We start from the raw sequence: 13,893 nt of genomic DNA on the forward strand, positions 1-13,893 counted from the left end.
TTCTTCTCTGCCTTGAGGACCAGCTCCCTTAGCCCAAGAGAACCCTGCCCGCCCCGCCTCAGACAGCAACAGCCCGCCCAGGTGCTGAGAGACTGCAGCAGGGAGGTGGCTCACTTGTGCGCGGCAGCAGCCGGATGGCTCAGAAGCAGCTTCTCACCACGTGCCCGCAGGGCCTCTGCCCGTAATCCCAGGGTGCTGCGGAGCCACCCCAGACCCTGGTGCTGCTGCAGCAGGCTCTGGGCCTCCCTTATGTCCTCCTGGTACAAAGACTTGAGGTCAGCACATCCTCAGGGCCTTCCTGCCCACCCTGGCTTCCGGACCCAAGGAGGCCAGCTCCCTCTAGGGGCAGTAGGGTGACACTTCTGTTTTACTTCCCAAACTTTACCCCAAGATTGCCCAGCTGCAGTAAGGTCTCATGGCTGGCACAGGTGGCCACGAAACCATCCACTTCTTGGCCAAACCTCTGCAGCTCCAACCCTTCCCGAAGCTTCTGCTGTCTCTGCTCCCACAGAGCCTTCAGTTGCTGTCTGCTCTGGCCTAGGAGCCTTAGAGCGCTGGCCACCTCTTGGGACTGTGGAGAGTCTGAGACTGCCACCAGCTGACCCTGAACCTCCAGCTGCAGCAGCCTGAGAAAAACAACAGACAGAGCATCAAACCACACCCATCCCTTCCCACAGCCACTCCAGCCCTTCATCACAGAGTCCTGAAGTGAGGGTAGCCAGCTGGCCAGTCCTATCAGTTCACTTTCCCTCACGACAGCTGTGCCCTGGCCTATGAATACAACGGAATGCAACAGGTTCGGCAAAGTGCTCGCAACCCCTGTCACACTCTCCCTAAGTAGATGGCTAGTGGCATGCTGGGACAAACACAGCCCAGATCCCTCTGTCCACACATGCCTGCTGTCAGGCCGCTGGAACCTTTGACCCAGCAGAACAGGTGCCCTTTAGGAGAGATGCTGCCCCCACATTCTGGAAACAGGTGGCTGTGGGAGGCCGGGAAAGCCAGCACTTGTTCTAATCTGCTGCAATCCTAAAGTAGCTGGGTGTGTGTGACAGATGGAGGGGAGGTGTTTGCTTCTCAGGGCCCATGTGATACCTGCCAGGCTCCCTGGGGGAAGGCAGAGCCTGGGGATTGAACATGGTGTCTGGGCTTGCTCACAAGGCCACTTCTGAAGGAAGTGAGGGGGTAGTGATCTTAGTCCATTGGTGGGTCCTGGGCCCTTTGACTGTGGAGGCCAGTAGAGTATGTACTGGTCAGAATGGGAGGCTAGGCTTGGGGGACACCATCATCAGCCCTGTAGGAGGGCAGCTGAGCTGGAACTGAGAGCCTCTCTGGCAGTTCAGTGTCTGGAGGCCCTGCCTAAAGTGAGCAGGTTGTCTGGCGTAGGCCTGGGTATCTCCTGCAAATCTGCCCGAAGTATTATGCTAGATACCAGCCTGCCTCACGACCCTGGAGACCACATTGCTTTGGCCTTCCTTTTAGGAACTCGAAATCCTCAGGCCTGTCCTGACCTCTCTTCCCACAGGCAGGTCTCCTCCTGTAGGGCTCCATGCTTCCTCAGCAGCTGCTGGGCTGAGGCCGCATCCCCCGGCTCCTCTTTGCTGCACAGTTGAGCCCGGACGCCCTCTGCCCACAGCAGCATCCTCTGGCTGTCCTGGAGGAGGCCTCGCTGAACCCGAGCCGCAGTCTGGACCTGGACCTGCTGGGCCACCTGTCCTTGCGCTTGCTCTAGCAGTGACTGCAGCATCAGGACCTGCTCCCAAAGCAGCCAGCCCTCTGCGGAGCCTGACTCCATCACCCTGCAGGATGGTAACCACAACAGTCAGTGCCTCAGGTCTGTGTTGCCTGGGAAAGCAGTGATAACTCCCCTAGCTAGAAGCAGCAGAGGCATGAGGCCCTCCCTTTGTCTGAGTGTTGGAAGCCAGACCCCATCCAAGGCTTTCTCAGAGGTCCTGATGCTTTTATCAGAGGTTGTGTCCTTGCTCAGGGGTAGGCCTTGCAAGGTCCAGATTGGGGCCTGGGCCTTGGTTAAGGTTTCAGTTCCTGGGAAGCTGTCTTTCCCCTCTGAAAAGCTGTGGTTATCAGTCCTAAGATAGCTGTGTCTGGGGTATCCTGTGTTCTCTGGCCAGCATTGTCTGATTTAGTTTTCTGATGACCTTGGCCATTCCCCCTCCTGCACATAGCTTTAAGATGCTGAACTTCTTAATAAGTCTGCTTGGCACGTGGCAGCTTGTACAGGCTTCCCAGCCCCGGCTTTTATGTCTCCTTTGTCTTCTCACCTCCTGGGCCCTCCCACTTGAGGCTTGTTAGGGAAGAAGGACCTGCTGCTCCGGGTCATGCGAGCACGTTCTCACGCCAACCGCTTCTGGCTGCTGCCCACACCCTTCCAGTAGCATATCACAGCCATCTCCCGTGCCAGTTCCTGTGCCCTTCCTCATTTTAATTTTTTTAAAGATTTATTTATCTTATGTATATGAATACACTGTAGCTGTCTTCGGACACACCAGAAGAGGGCATCGGATCCCATTATGGATGGTTGTGAGCCACTATGTGGTTGCTGGGATTTGAACTCAGAACCTCTGGAAGAGCAGTCAGTGTTCTTAACCTCTGAGCCATCTCTCCAGCCCCCGCCCTTCTGCGTTTTATTAGCACTTCCCTTTGTCCTCACTGTCTCCCTGGGCACCATCACCATTCCAAAGCTGGCCGTACTCTGTGGTTGCTCTTTGGAGGTAGGAGATCTTCTTCTCCAGTACCAGGACCTTCTGCTGGGTCTGCAGCAGGGTACGATGGCTGTCCCCAGAGCTTCCTGTCCCCAGAGCCTCCAGCCTGCTTATCACGTTTAGCAGTTGGGCTCGTGTGAGCTCAGACTCCTGTAAAAGACTGCACACCTCCATGCCACAGCTCAGCTGCAGGAGTTTCTCCTCCTTCAGGGCTTCCAGCTGCTGCCACCTGAGCAGAGGATGCAGAGATGTGCCCAACACAGGGACACCTCCTGTCCACCCAGCGACACAGGGACACCTCCTGTCCACCCAGCAACACCTACCCGTCTGAGGCCTCACACTGAGCCTTTCAGGACAGACGCTTCTAGGCTGGGGGCCCCTGCCCTCTCCTTGCTGTCTGACACCATCTAGCCTCTCTGCCTGGTAAAGCAGGATGCACGGAGCAAGGCCCCGCCCACCCTGCATCCCCACCCTGTATTGTCACCTCTGCTTCAGGTCCTCTTGTTGATGCTGGATTTTTGAGATGTGTCCTGGACATCTCTGCTTCAGTTGTTCAGCGGTGCTGATGGCCTCTGCCCAGTGGCCTTTTCCAGTGGCCAAGGTCATGAGAACATTCTGAGGCGGAGGAGGGGAAGGAGGAGGAGGAGGAGGAGGAGGAGGAGGAGGAGGAGGGGGAGGAGGAGGAGGAGGAGGAGGACCCAGACCTCTGGGAGGCAGCCTCTTCTCTCCCCATACCCCTTTTGGGTGACAAATGGCCTTAGGATGCTTGGCTCTGAGACATCCTGCTCACCTTGAGAAGGGAGCTCTGAGTCACTAGCCCTCAGAGTCAGGCCTACGGCCTTGGACCCTCCCCAGAGAGGACCAGAGCAAATATGGCAAATGGGGCAAAACCATGAAGCAATGCCGGAGGTAGAAACTCTGGTCTCCATTGCCTCTGTGGCTTACCTCATATTTGAGTTGTGTGACCTCTAAGTTGTCACTCTGAGGCTGCAGTGCTTGGAGCAGTGCTGTCCGCTCCTCCAACCAGGACTGAAGCTCCCTACAGGAGCTATAGAAGCTAAACAGTGTGACTGTGTCCTCCAGTCGGGCCCTGTGAAGCTGAGGAAGAGGCCAGGGTTAGGGTGGAGGAACAGTGCCTCATGGGAGGGCAATCAGAGAGTTCCCAGGTGTGTCCCTGCCCACCCAAGCCACTAAGAAGATCAAGTCTCATCTCCACAACTGTACCACATCTGTCCCCTTGCTATCTAGCAGAGGGAATTGGCCAGACCTGACAGATGCCATGACAAACCCTTTTGGTTAGTCTTTTTTTTTTTAAGGTTTATTTATTTATTTTATGTATATGACTACAGTCACTATCTTCAGACACACTAGAAGAGGGCATCAGATCCCATTACAGATGGTTGTGAGCCACCATGTGGTTGCTGGGAATTGAACTCAGGACCTCTGGAAGAGCAGCCAGTGCTCTTAACCACTGAGCCACCTCTCCAGCACGTTGGTTAGTCTTATTGGCTCAAGAGGCTTCACTGCTCTGAAGCTCCACCTCCTCTGCAGGCTCTACTTTAGCTTCTGCCCCTCTGGTCTCAGGCCTCAGCCTCCTTCACTGGGCTGTTCCCAGCTTTCCTTCAGCACCCAGTTGGCTACTCTAGTACTGTCTGCCCTTGGGTCTGTCTTCTGTCTCTGTTCAGTATCCTCTCCTTAAAGGTGCCATCCTGACTCCAACCTAATCCGCACAAGGCCCCCATACTACACCCATTTAAATATTTGTTGATATCTTGGTCATACTGCAGAATCCTTTAGAGTAGGAAACATGTCAGTCACTGTTCTGTTCCTGGGATCATGATAGAGACTCTAGCTCAGTGGTTCTCACCCTTCCAAATGTTGTAGTGACTCCTAATCATGAAATTATTTTCATTGCTACTTCATAACTGTAATTTTGCTGTTGTGAAATGTAATGTAAATTATCTGCTATGCAGGGTATCTGATGTGCCACTCCTGTGAAAGGGTTGTTCAATTTCCAAAGGGGCTGTGGCCCACAGGTTGAGAACACTGCTCTAGCTTATGGTAGGGGCATGATTAGCCTCCCCGCCCTTCTCTTTCTTGTGGTGCAGGGAATTGACCCCCTCGGGCTTTAAGTACACCAGGCAAGCATGATTTTTCTCTTTTGGGTTTTGGTCATGATACCTGGCCTTGTGTAATCTTCCTGCCTCCGCCCTCAGAGCATCTGGGAACAGATGTGCACGTGCTCCACTATGGAGAGTTCTTAGACAAAGAGCATTACCTTTGCCAGGGCCCTAAGGTTCTCGTAGTTCTGGATCAAGTCATCCTGGGCCTGGAGGATGGTGTTGGAGTTAAAGTGAAAGTCATCCTCAGCCTGGAGAGCTGTCCTTGGACCTTCTCCTGGAAAGCCCAGGGCAGATAGCACCTGTGTAGAAGGAAGGCAATGTGTCCACACCTAGCTCCTACCAAGTGGCAGGATTTCTACCAAGGCGTGGTCTGTGGTTGTACCTGGGGCTTCTTCTCCATGCTGTAGGTGATGGCCGTCCTGCTCTGACTATCTCCAAACTCTTTAAGCTTCCAGGCATTCAGAGCCTCTTCTGGAAGCCAAGAGACACACGCCCATTATGAGAGCATAGGATGCAAGGGCTGCTTAGAGCCCTCCTCTCCCCTACTCACCACAAGGTGAGTCAAGGTCCCTTGGTACCTATTGCTTCCCCATGCCTGGTGGTGTGAAGAGCTGTTGGAGGCTAAAGGGATTGAGACTGGACCTTCCCACTGAGGCTCACGAGTCTCTCAGGACTGCAAAACTCACAGACCCAGAACAGGGAGGACACTATCCAGGGTTACACTTGGGGTAGGCAAAGCCAGATGGTCTGGGCATTTAAAGAGGGAAGACAAGGCCCACTGGACAAGACTGTCCAAGAAGGAGCGTTTGCAGAGGGAAAGGCATAGCGCTGTGGTGGCAGTGGGTAGGCAGACAGGAATCACAGGCCAGCACCCCTCTCTGGGAACGAGAAAGCATGTCATCTCTATTTTTCTGTCTTCTGTCCTGGGGAAAGGGTGGGTAGCAGCAGCAGCAGCAGCAGCAGCAGCAGCAGCAAACCATTGTACTCAGGCATTGTAACAATAAGCACAGAAGGGGAAGAAAGCACAGAATTTGAAGGAAGACCCAGAAAGTTTCAAACTCTACAGAGTTCACGAGACCATCTCATCTAAACTTTGCTGGTGTGAAAAGCACCTTCCTGTGGCTGTCTAGAAGCAGGGACATGCTGCCCTGGGCAACACAAGCTGTGTCAGACAGCTCCTGTTAGTCCTGCTTGCTGAGCCAGATGGGCCTGAACAAAAGCTGGGAACAGGCCCAGCAGAGGAGGCTGAGGCCTTTGCCCCGAGGCCAGTGGGCCCATAGGCCTTCATTCCCAGAATCCTGAGCTCAAAGTAGCCTCCCCTCAACTTCTCCATTTGTGTTTCAGATGGCTCAGCCAGCCACAGGGAAGATGTACGACCTTCCCCTCGCTGACAGACTTCAGGCTCTCACTTGGGTTACCATCTTGTACCTTTGGAGAAGAAGGGTGTCTGCTGATGTGAATCCTGGCTGCCTGGGGCTACTAAAGCTTGAGTCTCACCCCGGGGTCCTCCAATGCTGTCTCTGTCAAGCCTTTTCCGGGCTTCTGGAGGTTCCTCCTATATAGAGGGACAGAGGTCCTGTTTAGGTGACCAAGTGGCTTCCTACCTGGCAGAAGTGCAAACTCTGTAGCCCTCCTGCAATAGTAGGAAAAGCAAAGATGGAAAATGCCAGGAGCCAGGCCTGCTATCGCTACCTTTGCCTACACCAGACAGGGATGGAGGACATGGAAAAGAGCACGAGAGAGTGCTCAGTATTTAACAAGTAACACTCGGGAAAAGCAGGGCTCGAGGTGCAGGAAGGAACCACTATCACCCCCCACCAAATGAATTAATTGTATTAGTGTGATGTAATAGGCCTCTTTGCTGGAGGGTCCTTAGGGGGTAGCCTACCCCATCTCACCTCCATTAACTCGTTTGTAAAAGGTGGCAGTGTTCTAGCTGCTGGCAAACACCTAGATATGTTTTTTTAAATGATTAATTATGAGATCTGGAAGTAGATTTAAAAGGAAAGGCCCCGGAGTGTGAGGCATCACTAGCAGGCTGGGGCCGCGGGCTTTCTTTCAGCTATCTCAACTTCATGGCCGGGTAGGTAAAGCAATCTGGAGGCCCTCAATGCAGCTTAACAGGTGCACGGGACAGGGCTGGGCAGAGAAAGGGGAGAGGGATGTGGGGCTTTTTTAATGTTGCAAATTAAGGAACTGAAGTGACTTCGGGAGGTAGGGTCGTGAAAGAATAAAACTTTTTTGGAAATGTTCTTAAGGTGTGCTGGGCAGACTGAGCCAAGCCCAGATGTACCTGATGCTAGATTTACAGAGAGAACTCCAAATGACCTGTGACTAGAAATATTGGAATCAGGGGTCGAGGTTGGGGGATGTACCACCAACTCTGGGCAGGGCCACAAAGACTCTCATTGGGGGAGGAGCGTGTAGCACCAATGCTCTGGGGAGACCTCACATTTGGTGTAGGAGGCATGAGTCTGGGTTCTTCCCGTGCCCCTGTGTGCACCATGAGTGACACCAGAGCTGCGGCAGCCCGCGCCTGATCCTCTAGCTCGCTCAGCTCCGCCTTGAAGGCCCGCACGTCTCGCTCCAGGCGCAGGTGTTGCTGTAACAGGGCCTCGGCGTCTGCCTGGTCCTTCCCGCAGGATGCGCTCTCCAGTTGTTTCTGCTGCTGGAGAAGCCAGGAAGCCGCCTCGGCCAAGTCAGAAAAGTACTGTGGGGAGGTGGAAAGGCTGAGAGCTAGCAAGTGCCTATGTGCCCAGTGTCCTCCCGCCCCGCCCCGCCCCGCCCCACCCCACACGCTCTACCTGCTCAACTAGCAGTGCTGTTTGCAGGCGGGCGCGCTGCCTTGCGGCTCCAGTCCAGAGCAGCTGCCATGTTCCCTGCACTGCTTCAGCCCTTTCTAGAGGATCTGGCTGTGCCAGGGGCTCTCTAACACTGAGGTTGCGTCCTCTCTGCATGAGATCTACACACACAGCCTGGTGGCGATGGAGTTCTGTTTCCAGAGCCTAGAAGGGTTGGGGAGTGAGAGGATTGTGAAGGGAGGGAGAGGGTGACTCCTGGAGTCCCAAGGCTGACCTCCTGGCTGGCAAGGAGGTCAGGATGTCACAGACCAAGAGAGTGGTCACCTTGTGTTTCTGCAGAGCAGCAGCGATCTGAGGGAGGTCCCGGTCCGGGACTGCCTTCTCCATTAGCTGTTTGTGCTCTTGCAACCAGGCCTCCTCCGCCTCACAGCTGTGCAGGAACTGTACCCGCTGGAGTGTTTGCTCCAGCAGGGCGCGTCTGGGGGACAGAAGAGACCATTAAGGGGTTTGGGGAAGAGCAGAGCATGGGAAGGGGGTTGCGTATTCAATCAGACCTGCCCCCTAGGCCCAATTTTCCCAGAATAGCTTAACAAGTAAGACAGAGGCTTGGGGCTTAGGGGTAGTTTGGAGGGAGTTGCCAGACCAGAAGGATTTCTGCTTGGGCTGAGATGATTAAAGTTACAGGAAAGTTCTACAAACAGTTGAGGAGTTGAAGCAGACCCTTACCGCGCTCTGACAAGAGACACCAGGCTGCAGTGGAGCTCAGCCAGTGCTAGGGCTTTAGCCTGCAGCGCCTGCACACCGGTGCCCTGAGAGGAGTCCAGCTGTGCCGTCTGGTGGACAAGACGATTCACGTGGCTCCCGTGAGCTGACACCTGGGCCTCCAGCAGGTCATGGCTCTGCAGTAGCAACACTATTTCTGCCAGCTGTTGCCCACAGGCTGTGGAGCTGGTCAAGACCTGGGCAGAGATAAGAGGCCAATGCATTGTCACGAGCTAGGTAGCTGTGGGCATCAGTGTCAGAAAGGAGCTCCCAGAGTTCAGCTGACCGACTGCCCACCTGCAGCTCCCCAAGCTGGTCGGTGGCCGCCTCCACCACCTGCAGCAGACTCAGCACAGCCTGTGTGCCTGCCATGTGCTTTCTCTCCTCCTGTAGACACTGCAGGAGCCTCTGCCAGCGCCCAGTGATCTCCTTCTCTCTGGATAATAAGAGGAAAAGATGATCTACCTCAGGTTGGGGCAAGGAAGCTTGGCTGCCCTGGAACAGTGGCACCTCTGGAGCCAGGGTAAGGTATGGGTATGAACAGCCTGGCATGGGTGGTTGGACAGAGAAGGGAGCCTGGAAGGCGCGCGCGTGCGTGCGCGCGCGCACACACACACACACACACACACACACTGGTCTAGTCCCTATCTCTACGAATGAAAACTGTCTTTCCAGCCACATAGACTAAAACCATGTCAGTTCAGTTTCTTAACCCCAACCTGTTTGCAAATCCTGTTTGATACTATCTTCAAAATATATCCATTGATCTGGGAAGTCACAACTGTAATCTAGGATGTAGGAGGAGAGGCCTAGTTGCCAGCCACGTCTCTATAGTAAACTTTGTCTCTGTGATACCTTGTCTCAGAATCAACATAGAAAGTCACGTTCAGAATGCTACCACTTTACCACCTCAGGGCTCTCCACCAGGATTGTACACCAGCTTCACAACTAAAGGGGCCTGCTCCCCTCAGCCTGCCCTAGCATAGCCTTCAGGGGGTCACTGCACAAGGTTTTAGTGTGTTACTCCTCTGCCCAAGACTCTGATTTCCTAACATTCTGAGGAAAAGAAAAGAAAAAAATAAAACAAAAACAAACAAACAAAACAACCAAAGCCTTTGCTTTACTGTTGAAGGCCCAGCCTGACTGACCTTCATCCCTCCCTTCTCTGGCCTCAGCTCCTGAGACCTGGTCATGTGACCAACCCCCACCACTTTGGTGTGCTGTTCTAGATGTTCCCTCTGCCCAGGACAGTCTGTCCTCCATATATACAAGACCAGTTCCCTTTTATCTCTGGTCCACGCCCACTCCCAGAGGCTCTCCTGGTGAACTATGCCACATCCTCCTGCTTTGGCCTCTCACTGTCGCAGGCCTCTTTATTTTTCTGAGGACTGAATCAAGGGCATTGTGCATGCTACACATATGCTGTCACGGGGTCTCATTATGTAGCCCTGGCTGGTCTGCTATGCAGACCATTCTGGGCCGATACTTACAGAGACCTTCCTGCATCTGCCTTCCAGCTGCTAGGATTAAAGGTGTATGCTACCACACCTGGTCAGGACCCTATTTTTAAAGATGCTTTCACATACTTTATTGATTTATTCTCTTTGTTTTCCTTGCAAGTGTTTTAAGCTTTAGGGGGAAGACATTTTTGTTTGCCCACAGCACTGCTAAATGCTTGATAACAGTGGGTCGGGGATACAGTGGACTCTGAATAAATGCCTGCTTATTGAGTGTGCTAGCTAATCAGAGGCTACCCAGAAAGATCCGTGCTTTACCAGAGGAGGTAAGTTATGCCTGGTGGTGCACTTATATGTCCATGAGAGATTGATTATCTCTTACAAGTGAACTTTGACTCCACACATCTCCTCACGCTTCTGTGTGTTGTAGGGAGGCTTTGGTTTTTTGTGAGGGTGGGTTTATTTGCTCGGAGCTCACCTGCAGGCCACGCCTGTCCAGCTGTGATACTCTTCCTGTTGGAGGATGCCTGCCATCTCACCCAAGGCCTGGAAGCGCCCTTCCTGGGGCAGGATACCAGCCTCCAGCATGCCCAGCCTCTGAGTGGCTGCCTCCACTGTAGCTGGGTCGGTGAGGGAGACTCTGGCCTGGTCTAACATCTGCTCTGCATCATTTAAAAAGCTTTCCCGGTGGGATGCCTTGCACTGAAAGCGGCGGGCCAGAGTGTCCAGTCGCTCCAGCTGTAGCAGCCTTCGCTGCATGGCCTGGCTCCTGGAGGCCTCTGCCCTCTCTAGTTCTGCCCAGCGCTGGGCCAGCTCTGCAGGGCCCAGGCCCTCTCGAGGTAGGAATGGCCTTCGGTTTTGGGCTCGGAGTGTTGTCTGCAGCTGGAAGAGCAGAGCCTCTGTGGCTCCTCGCTGTTGCAACCGAGGTGGCTTTTCCTGGGCACGGAAGGAGGCAAAGGCTGCCAGGAGCTGCCGCATGGCAGGCAGCGAGTCTGGGAAGTCCCGAGACTCCAGCTGCATCTGCTTCTCCTCAACCCAGCAGAGCAGGTCAGCCGCCAGCTGCTCGTATTGAGCCTGCAGTTCCTCAGTCTCCTGCAGCTGCAGCAGGATCTGGCGGAGGGGGTGGGGTGGGGTGGGGGGAAAGAGGTGTGTGTGGGGTGTAGGGGGGTATGGGGTAGTGGGGGTGGGGTGTGGGGGAGTGGGGGTGGGGGTGGGAGGATAGCACTGGTCAGGCTACACTCTGAGGCCTGTTCCTCGGAGTGAAAGCCCCACCACCAAGTGCCAAGTGCCAGCCTGAGATTCTCCTCTTGGCCGAGGCTGGCTCAGATACCTCCCCTCCCACCTCACAGAGGGGCAGGGGCATTATACACACAAACCCAAGAGACTGCAGCACTCTCCCCACAACTGGGCTGAGGGTGCGGCTTGCCTTCCTCCACCTAATTTTGCCCTTTGACCTTATCTGCAGGTTGTTCCTCTCAGCTTCTTGCCTTTTCTTCCTGTGCCCCACTCCCTAAGTCAGCTTATAGTCCTTGACTCTACACCTCCATTAAGACTCTAACCCTGAGGACAGCCCCTCCAGGTCTCAGCCGCTGCCCTCGTATCCACGGTGTGGCCCCCTAAAAGCACGGACTCGGTGTAGTGCCCGCTGAAAAGAGCCTCTGCCATGCATGTCCTTTAAGACGTGGCTTTGCAAGCCTTTCAATCCCATTACAAGCTTAACAGTTTTTGAAGGCAGGGGAGGCAGAAGTCAAAAGGGTCACGGCTCCCCTGGCTGCTCATGTAGGCCAGGCACTGTGCTGGGTACTCCCCTATCACTCCCGGGGACGCTCAGACAGCCTTCTGTCACTCAGGAGTTGTCACCTCCATGTCACAAGTGGAGCACAGAGAAGTGAGGCCATTTGGCCAAGGCCGTGGAGCCAGTAAGGCTTGGGACTGCCAGTCAGACAGACCTGCCTCCCTTTATTACCAACCTTAGCCAGTCTCCTCTGGGCTGTGTGCCCCTGCTGCAGGCGGGAGAAATAGTGGTAGTACTGAGACACATAGGTCATGATGGAGCGTTCATCGGGATGCGGGGCTGCCACGTCCTCGGGCTCCAGCAGCTGGGCAATACCTAGCTGCTCCTCAGCCACTCGGAAGGCAAAGGCGAGGTTATAGAGAGGGCGGTCCAGACTCAGTGAGCCATAATCCAGCAGGTCCGGCCTGGGCAGAGAACAGGGAGGATCCTCAGAAGAGCCTTTGGCCTGCTTATGTCAGCCGTGCACTGTGACTGCTTCCCTCTGATCATCCTGCAAGCCTCAGGCTAGCGTAGAAGCGGGACTTGATAGGAGGGAGGGTTACTGTGGTAGAAGGGCTAGGGCACAGGACGGGGTGGGGCACCCCCTAAAGGGAGACACTAGCTAGAGAGAGGCCAGGGAAGGGACGAAGCGCAGGAAGTAGAGAAGGCAGGGGTCAAAGGCAAAGCTGCTGACTCTGTGACACCAAGGGGGGGAGGGGCAGGCCCAGAGCAGGGAGCTCTCAGACCTAGGTACTTTATCTATGGCCCACTCGTCCTTCTCTTCCCAGGCCCAGGCCTCCATACAGAGGCTGTGTGGAGGAGCGGGCAGCAGTCCAGCCTGAGGCCCTGGGCCCAGAGGGCGGAGGCTCAGGCTTTGCGATGCACCTGTGAGCGTGGAGCAGGGCATTAAAGCCAAGCCCGTCACTCCAGCTTCGGGAGAAATCAGTGATGTCCACATTGGTGTAGCTGGCTGTCTTCCGCTGGCACCATGCCAGTAGGGCTTCCTTGGCAGACAGCAACGCTGCGTTGGCTCCGAACTCCTCCTGGCAGGACAGGGCACTGTGGTTAATGTGTGGGGCGGCTGGGGGTGTAAGACCTTCAGGGGCCCCTGAGATCCTGAAGGGATGAAAGGGATGATGGGGGAAGGCCAAAGGAGTCTCTTCCGAGAGCAGCCTTTATCTCTAGGCCAAATCTCCAAGCAGTCTTTCCAAGGGGTCTTGGATGGATCCTCCAGGCAAAGGAAAAGTCTGATTTTTTTTTTTAAAAATAACTTCTGAGGGATGGCGACTTAGTTAAGTGCAGTGTGTGTGACCAGGAACATAGAGGAGCTACACGTCACACATATTGTCCAGGCACAGCCATGGGCAGGCGTGGACTGATCCAGGCTATGGGATCAGGTTTAAGGTGTAGGCCGAGGGTCTAACACTCCAGGTTTAACAGGGAGTCTCTTCTTACCCTTAAGGGTAATCATACTATTATGATATTTTTAGTATACTGCACTGTTCTCACGCTTCCCCACCTCATGGCCCAACCATGGACTCAAGGCCTTTCCCTTAACAGAGCTAATTCCTGAAGAGCAATTATGTGTCTGCTTCTCTCATGAACGCCAGCCCTTCCGATGGGCCAGCCACAGCGCTAACAGGGCTGAGGCCTCGCAGGATAGAAGGTGGGGCTCCTCCAGTCCTGCCATCAGGCTCTCTGCAGGCCAGGCCGAGGCCTTTCACTTCAGCTCTCTCTGGCAGTTACTGTACCTTCATACACCGCCCAGGTGGAGACTCTTTTATATTTAATTTCCTCTGGTGGTGCCAGTGAAGTGTGTAAGAGAAGCTAGAACACCACCCAGGATCCCAGCTACTCAGGGAAATGGCCTGAGGTGGCTGCAGAGGGCCCTGGGGATCGAACTCAGGTTACCAGGCTTAACCACAAGTGCCTTTACCCACTGAGCCAATTCATGAGCCTATGATGAGTTTTGAGAGGTCTTATCAGTGTGTCAAATTCATGACTTTTAAAATTAGGGTCTCAATCTCTAGCTTATCTTGCCCAACCCACTGGCATGGAGCTGAGGGTGATAGTTAGAAATTCATAGAACAGGGGCTGGAGAGATGGCTCAGTGGTTAAGAACACTGACTGCTCTTCCAGAGATCCTGAGTCCAATCCCCAGCAACCACAGGGCGGCTCACCACCATATGTAATGGGATCCGATGGCCTCTTCTGGTGTGTTTGAAGACAGCCACAGTGTACTCATATACATAAATA

The 13,893-nt window shown here is 54.4% G+C and overlaps 1 protein-coding gene across 1 annotated transcript in view; it reads right to left on the minus strand.

Annotated features, from left to right (window-relative positions):
• Positions 1-13,893, minus strand: part of Sptbn5 (spectrin beta, non-erythrocytic 5) — a 44,015-nt gene that overhangs the window by 27,099 nt on the left and 3,023 nt on the right. The window contains exons 4-20 of the mRNA XM_052181678.1: positions 12,523-12,680; positions 11,834-12,062; positions 10,342-10,973; positions 8,704-8,842; positions 8,371-8,603; positions 7,969-8,122; positions 7,648-7,848; positions 7,296-7,553; positions 6,272-6,398; positions 5,226-5,314; positions 4,999-5,142; positions 3,666-3,818; positions 3,205-3,335; positions 2,710-2,949; positions 1,512-1,799; positions 386-626; positions 115-257 (exon numbers count right to left, since the gene is read on the minus strand). Coding sequence (XP_052037638.1) covers positions 115-257; positions 386-626; positions 1,512-1,799; positions 2,710-2,949; positions 3,205-3,335; positions 3,666-3,818; positions 4,999-5,142; positions 5,226-5,314; positions 6,272-6,398; positions 7,296-7,553; positions 7,648-7,848; positions 7,969-8,122; positions 8,371-8,603; positions 8,704-8,842; positions 10,342-10,973; positions 11,834-12,062; positions 12,523-12,680 — 3,560 coding nt within the window. The remainder of the gene's footprint in view (positions 1-114; positions 258-385; positions 627-1,511; positions 1,800-2,709; positions 2,950-3,204; positions 3,336-3,665; positions 3,819-4,998; positions 5,143-5,225; positions 5,315-6,271; positions 6,399-7,295; positions 7,554-7,647; positions 7,849-7,968; positions 8,123-8,370; positions 8,604-8,703; positions 8,843-10,341; positions 10,974-11,833; positions 12,063-12,522; positions 12,681-13,893) is intronic.

Source organism: Apodemus sylvaticus, chromosome 5, assembly GCF_947179515.1.
Source record: "Apodemus sylvaticus chromosome 5, mApoSyl1.1, whole genome shotgun sequence".
NCBI lineage: Eukaryota > Metazoa > Chordata > Mammalia > Rodentia > Muridae > Apodemus > Apodemus sylvaticus.